The 6,616-nt window shown below is 53.1% G+C and overlaps 1 protein-coding gene across 8 annotated transcripts; it reads right to left on the bottom strand.

The window, feature by feature from the left end:
* Positions 1-2,984: 2,984 nt before the first annotated feature.
* Positions 2,985-6,599, bottom strand: UBA52 (ubiquitin A-52 residue ribosomal protein fusion product 1). Of its 8 annotated transcripts, none has more exons than XM_025365983.1 (5): positions 6,490-6,577; positions 5,035-5,145; positions 4,684-4,770; positions 3,450-3,552; positions 2,985-3,365 (listed from the first exon to the last, which is right to left on the bottom strand). In XM_025365983.1, exons 2-5 carry the CDS (start codon positions 5,135-5,137, stop codon positions 3,272-3,274), a joined length of 387 nt encoding a protein of 128 aa, XP_025221768.1. In that variant the 5' UTR covers positions 5,138-5,145; positions 6,490-6,577; the 3' UTR covers positions 2,985-3,271. The 8 variants fall into 8 exon arrangements, with proteins under 8 accessions (XP_025221768.1, XP_025221769.1, XP_025221766.1 ...); XM_025365984.1 differs by having other exon boundaries at positions 6,512-6,569; XM_025365981.1 differs by lacking the exon at positions 6,490-6,577 and adding an exon at positions 5,468-5,480 and having other exon boundaries at positions 3,181-3,365.
* Between the last annotated feature and the right edge of the window lie 17 nt (positions 6,600-6,616).

Raw genomic sequence — 6,616 nt, 5'->3', positions numbered from 1 at the left:
AAAAAAAAAAAAAAAAAAAAAAAAAAAAAAAAAAAAGAGTGGTTCTTCTTTCAGTCCCCCCTTGGAGTGGTTAATTTTGAATCCTTCACTCCATTGATTAAGAACTCAGGGCCGGCTGCGGTGGCTCACGCCTGTAATCCCAGCACTCTGGGAGGCTGAGGTGGGCGGATCACAAGGTCTGGAGATGGAGAAATTAGCCAGGCCTAGTGGCGGGCGCCTGTAGTCCCAGCTACTCAGGAGGCTAAGGTAGGAGAATGGCGTGAACCCAAGAGGCGGAGCTTGCAGTGAGCTGAGATTGCGCCACTGCACTCTAGCCTGGGCGACAGAGCGAGACTCCGTCTCAAAAAAACAAAAAACAAAAAACTCAAAACCCTGAGTCACTGGGGTCTTTTGTGAAAGTCCCCAAAGTGGCCCAGGAAGTCCCACCAACTCCACCCCTCACTAGCATGCATCATTGCCCATGCACTGGCTTCACTGACACTGAAAACAGGGGCCAGCAAGGTGCCTCACCCCTGTATTCCCAGCACTTTGGAAGGCTGAGGCAGAACTGCTTGAAATCAGTGCAAAACCATCCTGGGTAACATAGCAAGACCATGTCTGTAAAAAAAAAAAAACGTAGTAAGGCCAGGTGCCGTGGCTCACGCTTGTAATCCTAGCACTTTGGGAGGCCGAAGCAGGTGAATCACAAGAGGTCAGGAGTTCAAGACCAGTCTGGCCAACGTGGCAAAACCCCATCTCTACTAAAACTACAAAAATTAGGCCGGGCGCGGTGGCTCAAGCCTGTAATCCCAGCACTTTGGGAGGCCGAGACGGGCAGATCACGAGGCCAGGAGATCGAGACCATCCTGGCTAATGTGGTGAAACCCCGTCTCTGCTAAAAATACAAAAAAAAAAATTAGCCGGGCGAGGTGGTGGGCGCCTGTAATCCCAGCTACTCAGGAGGCTGAGGCAGGAGAATGGCATGAACCCGGGAGGCGGAGCTTGCAGTGAGCTGAGATCTAGTCACTGCACTCCAGCCTGGGCGACAGAGTGAGACTCCATCTCAAAAAAAAACCAAAAACAAGTTAGCCAGGCATGGTGGCGTACACGATAAATTCTAGTTACTCAAGAGGCTGAGAAAGGAGAATCGCTTGAATCCGAGGTGGAAGCTGCAGTGAGCCGAGATTGTGCCACCGCACTCCAGCGTGCACAATGGGCACAAGGATGCATCTTAAAAAAAAAAAAAAAGAAGGCCGGGCGCGGTGGCTCAAGCCTGTAATCCCAGCACTTTGGGAGGCCGAGGCGGGTGGATCACGAGGTCAGGAGATCGAGACCATCCTGGCTAACATGGTGAAACCCCGTCTCTACTAAAAATACAAAAACTAGCCGGGCGTGGTGGCGGGCGCCTGTAGTCCCAGCTACTCGGAGGCTGAGGCGGGAGAATGGCGTGAACCCGGGAGGCGGAGCTTGCAGTGAGCCGAGATCGCGCCACTGCACTCCAGCCTGGGCGACACAGCGAGACACCGTCTCAAAAAAAAAAAAAAAAAAAAAAAAAAAAAAAAAAAAAAAAAAAAAAAAGAAAAAAAAGTGATAAAAAAACAAAACTAAATAAGAGGCTTTTAAGTTGAGGAGTTTGAAGCCCGCCTGGGCAACATAGCAAGACCCCATCTCTACAAAATATTAACCGAGTGTGGTGGCACAAGCATGTAGTCCCAGCTACTCAGAAGGCTGAGGCAAGATCCTGGAAGATCAAGGCTGCAGCAAGCTATGATCGTACCACTGCACCCCAACCTGGGTGACAGTGAGACCGTCTCAAAATTTTACATCAGTAAATAATACAACAAGAATTAAGTCTTTGCTCACCCCAACACATCTAAGAAACTCCTGACCTTATGATTTGCCCGCTTCAGCCTACTAATCATTACAAACTTTAAAAACACCAAATTATCTGAGCGTGGTGGTGCGCACACCTGTAGTCCTGGCTACTTGGGAGGCAAAGGAGGGAGGATCACCTGAGCCTGAGTTCCGGGGTACAGGGAGCCATGACCACACCACTGCACTCTAGCCTGGGTGACCTTAAGGGGAAAACACCAAGGCTTGCCCTTCTTAAGAGGCACAGCACTGACTGCAGACTGAGAGTGATGTCACGGCCTCAGGTTCAAAACTGAGAACTGGGCCAGGCATGCTAGCTCACGCCTGTAATCCCAGCATTTTGGGAAGCCGAGGCGGGCGGGTCACAAGGTCAGGAGATCGAGACTATCCTGGCTAACATGGTGAAACACCGTCTCTACTAAAATACAAAAAACTAGCCAGGCATGGTGGCGGGCACCTGTAGTCCCAGCTAGTCGGGAAGCTGAGGCACGAGAATGGCGTGAACCCAGGAGGCGGAGCTTGCAGTGAGCCGAGATAGCGCCACTGCACTCCAGCCTGGGCGACAGAACAAGATTACGTCTCAAAAAAACCCAAAAAAAACCCAAAAAAACTGAGAACTGGGTCAGGAATGGCAGTTCTTGCCTGTAATCCCAACACTGAGGGGCTGAGGAGGGAGGATAGCTTGAGCCCAGGTTCAAGACCAGCCTGGACAACACAGTGAGACCCCATTTCTATAAAATAAAAAAAATTTGAGAACCAATGTTCTACACCATTGGGTGTACCTAATTTTCTACCCATCTCCACACACCTAGGCACTTCAGGGCCAAGGCCTGAGGGACACCTCAAAGTGCCTGACAGATCCCAGCAATGACAAAACTAATCCTCAGTCCCACCAATTACAGGACTGAGGTTTTTTGTGATTTTTTTTGAGACGGAGTCTCGTTCTGTCGCCCAGGCTGGAGTGCAGTGGCGCGATCTGGGCTCACTGCAATCTCTGCCGCCTCCCGGGTTCACGCCATTCTCCTGCCTCAGCCTCCCGAGAAGCTGGGACTACAGGCGTCCACCACCACACCCGGCTAATTTTTTTGTGCTTTTAGTAGAGACGGGGTTTCACCGTGTTCGCCAGGATGGAGGACTGAGGTTTTTACTCTAATTTTACAGATGACAAATCCAGAGTCAGGGGCATAGGACAGGGACCAATGCAGGTGGGACAGAATCTAGGACAGAGGACCCCACAGGTGGCACAGAATGGAGTGCTGAGTAGAGTCCCTAAGGGAGATGCCCACTCTTTAGCTACCTCCCTGGACAGACCAGCCATGAGGACACCAGTTGCTGCTCCAGTCAACGAAAGGGACACTTTATTGAGGCTCCAGGGCCACGGGGCCTGGGCAGGAGGTTGCCCTTCAAGGAAAGAAGAGCCTTATTTGACCTTCTTCTTGGGGCGCAGGTTGTTGGTGTGGCCACACTTCTTCTTGCGGCAGTTGACAGCACGAGGGTGAAGGCGAGCATAGCACCTGCAGAGAGACAGGAGGGGCGGATGAGGGCATACCCCGACTCTGGCAGCCCCCACAGCCTCCCAAGCATCGGAGCACACATACTTGCGGCAGATCATCTTGTCGCAGTTGTATTTCTGGGCAAGCTGGCGGAGGGAAGGCTCAATAATGCCACCTCGCAGGCGCAACACCAGGTGCAGGGTGGACTCTGCAGGAGACAGCCAGAAGGACGGCGACTGAGCCCAGCCCTAGCTCCTCAGTCAGAGGGGCAGGGCCCTCCAGGGCCTATAGTCTGGTGCTTTCTCAAGTGTGATGGGGACACCAAGTCGGGATCCCCCGAGTGTTCTATGTGTGGAAGATACACTGTCCCAGCCAGGCCTGCCCCAGGAAATCTCCATCTCAGCACTGACCACGAGCCCTGGGGGAGTCTGATGAGACACACATGCCAACTGAGGTATCCATCTGGGTTTCTAATATGGAAGCCGACTTCTAAGTGGTTCAGGCAAGGTCAGACACGAAGTCTAGGCTGGGTGCAGTGGCTCACGCGTGTAATCCCAGCACTTTAAGAGACCAGCCTGGCCAACATAGTGAAACCCTGTCTCTACTAAAAATACAAAAAAAATTAGCCGGGCGTGGTGGGGGGCACCTGCAATCCCAGCTGCTTGGGAGGCTGAGGCAGAGAAATTGTTTGAACCCAGCAGGCGAAGGTTGCAGTGAGCAGAGATCACGCCACTGCACTCCAGCCTGGGTGACAGAGTGAGACTGTCTCACAAAAAAAGGACACTGAATTCTTGTCACTCCAACAAGTGACACTAATTTCCTTATTGCAATGATAAAAAAATTCACATTATGACTCTTTTTTTTTTTTGCCTCCTAAGTTCAAGCAATTCTCCTGCCTCAGCCTCCTGAGTAGCTGGGACTACAGGCATGCACCACCATGCCTAGCTAATTTTCATATTTTTAGTAGAGATGGAATTTCACCATGTTGGCCAGAATGATCTATATCTCTTGACCTTGTGATCTGCCTGCCTTGGCCTCCCAAAGTGCTGGGATTACAGGCCTGAGCCACTGCACCCAGCTAATTTTTGTATTTCTAATAGAAACGGGATTTCACCACATTGGCCAGGCTGGTCTGGAACTCCTGACCTCAGGTGATCCACCCGCCTCACCCTCCCAAAGTGCCGAGATTACAGGCGTGAGCCACTGTGCCCAGTCCCATTATTTTAAACAAAACACAAGTCATTTGAACTGCTCCCCAACCCCTGACTGAAGCCATCAATGCTCTTTTCCTAGGACCTGGGGATCTTGGGTCCCTGCCCAGCAACCCCAACCCTAGTACCTTTCTGGATGTTGTAGTCTGAGAGAGTGCGGCCATCTTCCAGCTGTTTGCCGGCAAATATCAGACGCTGCTGGTCAGGTGGGATACCTTAGGGGGAGGAAGGCTCAGTTAGAGGCTCTGTGGAGCATACTACTGGCAGTGTCCCCGGCAGAGGAGTCCCAGCACTACCCCCAGTCTCTCAAAATAGCGAACTGAGGTAGAGATAACAGACGTTCTTCAGATCAGATGGAGAAACAAGGGCAAAACAGGTCTGTCTAAAGCCAGCACCAACCCACACAGGACTGAAACTCCCCTGGGCAGAGAGGGATTCCCAGTCCATAGCCAGAGCCCCCACACCCAGTCCCGACTCACCCTCCTTGTCTTGAATTTTGGCTTTGACATTCTCAATGGTGTCACTGGGCTCGACCTCGAGGGTGATGGTTTTGCCTGTGAGGGTCTTCACAAAGATCTGCATGTTTGCGTCTGCTGGAGGAAGGGAGGCAGGAGAGACTGGTGAGCAATGCATGCCTGAGTGGCGCAAGCTCAGGTGCCTACACCCCAGATGCTATCCCTTTGCCTGCACCGAGCCCAACTGGTCCTGCCCCAGTACCTGTCTTCCTTCCCCCTGGCCCTACTAAGCTTCTCACACACCCTGGCCTGGAGTCTACACATGTCCTGGAACGAAGGACCACATGTCCTCCACCCTCCTGACTGCATGGGCGCTCTTCAGGAACACAGACTGTGGTTATTCTCCTTAGGCTTAGCAGCAGAAGGACTCGTCAGTATCTCCTGATGGAATAAATACCCTTTGGCATCATCTTGCCAGATCCATCTTCCTGAGAACCGTCCCACCCTCTCCCACCACAGCCACGTCCTGATCTCCTCCACAGGTTGCTCCTGCTGCCAGCCTGGATGGGAAGCCATCCCCTACAACACACGTCTTCCTGTCGCAGCCTCTCTCCTCTCTCTAATTCCAAGCTGGGGCACCCAACACTCTTAGCTTCCTTCTCAATTACGCCAAAACTCTCCAGACCCCACTTCTTGCCTTGACCCCAAACCACAAACATCACTTAGTATCTACCAACCACTTGCCAAGCATTGTTTACATATAAAAGTTGACTTAAAAAGGCAAAGAATCGACCGGGTGCAGGGGCTCAAGCCTGTAATCCCAGCACTTTGGGAGGCCGAGGCAGACGGATCCTTTGAGGTCAGGAGTTCAAGATGAACCTGGCCAACACGGTGAAACCCCGTCTCTACTAAAAACACAAAAAATCAGCTGGGCGTGGTGGCGGGCGCCTGTAATCCCAGCTACTCGGGAGGCTGAGGCAGGAAAATCGCTCGAGCCCGGGAGGTGGAGGTTGCAATGAGCCGAGAACTCCAGCTTAGGCGACAGAGCGAGACTCCTTCTGAAAAAAAGTCTAAAAGGCAGACGCTACCACCAGACCCTCCTTACAGACACAGTAATGGAGCGAGGTATGAACACTCAGCTCGAGGAATTTAGTATTTCCAAAGTATTTACACGCAGTGACTGGCAGAGTTAACGCTACACGCTCAATACCCTCTCTCATTAACTCGGATCTGCCCAGAGGACGCCTTCCCGCCCGAGGCCTCGTGGGGTCACGCTGGCAGGCAGAGCACGCAGGCTCCTCTCCAAAACGACGCTCGCCTCCTGGGCCCAGGTCTGGGCTCGGAGCCGCGACCTCGAGAGCCCTGCCCAGCCACCCCGCCGAGACTGGCCCGCATGAGCCGGTCCAGGGCCACCTCTTCTGCCGCCCAGGCCCCTGCGGCCTCCCGCACGCCCCCACCCGCCCTCGGACCGGCGCGCACCCGCTCGACCGCCGCCACCAACCAGCTCAGCCGCCTCGCTGAAGAAAAAGAGGACGGCGGAACCGGAAACCACCTAATCTCCGCCGAAGGCGCTTGCGCACGGAGCACGCCGGACGCCTGCGTCACA

This window comes from Theropithecus gelada, chromosome 19 (assembly GCF_003255815.1).
Source record: "Theropithecus gelada isolate Dixy chromosome 19, Tgel_1.0, whole genome shotgun sequence".
Classification (NCBI taxonomy): domain Eukaryota; kingdom Metazoa; phylum Chordata; class Mammalia; order Primates; family Cercopithecidae; genus Theropithecus; species Theropithecus gelada.
Note: the sequence above shows the minus strand (reverse complement) of the source record. Positions and strands in the feature narration are given on the sequence as shown.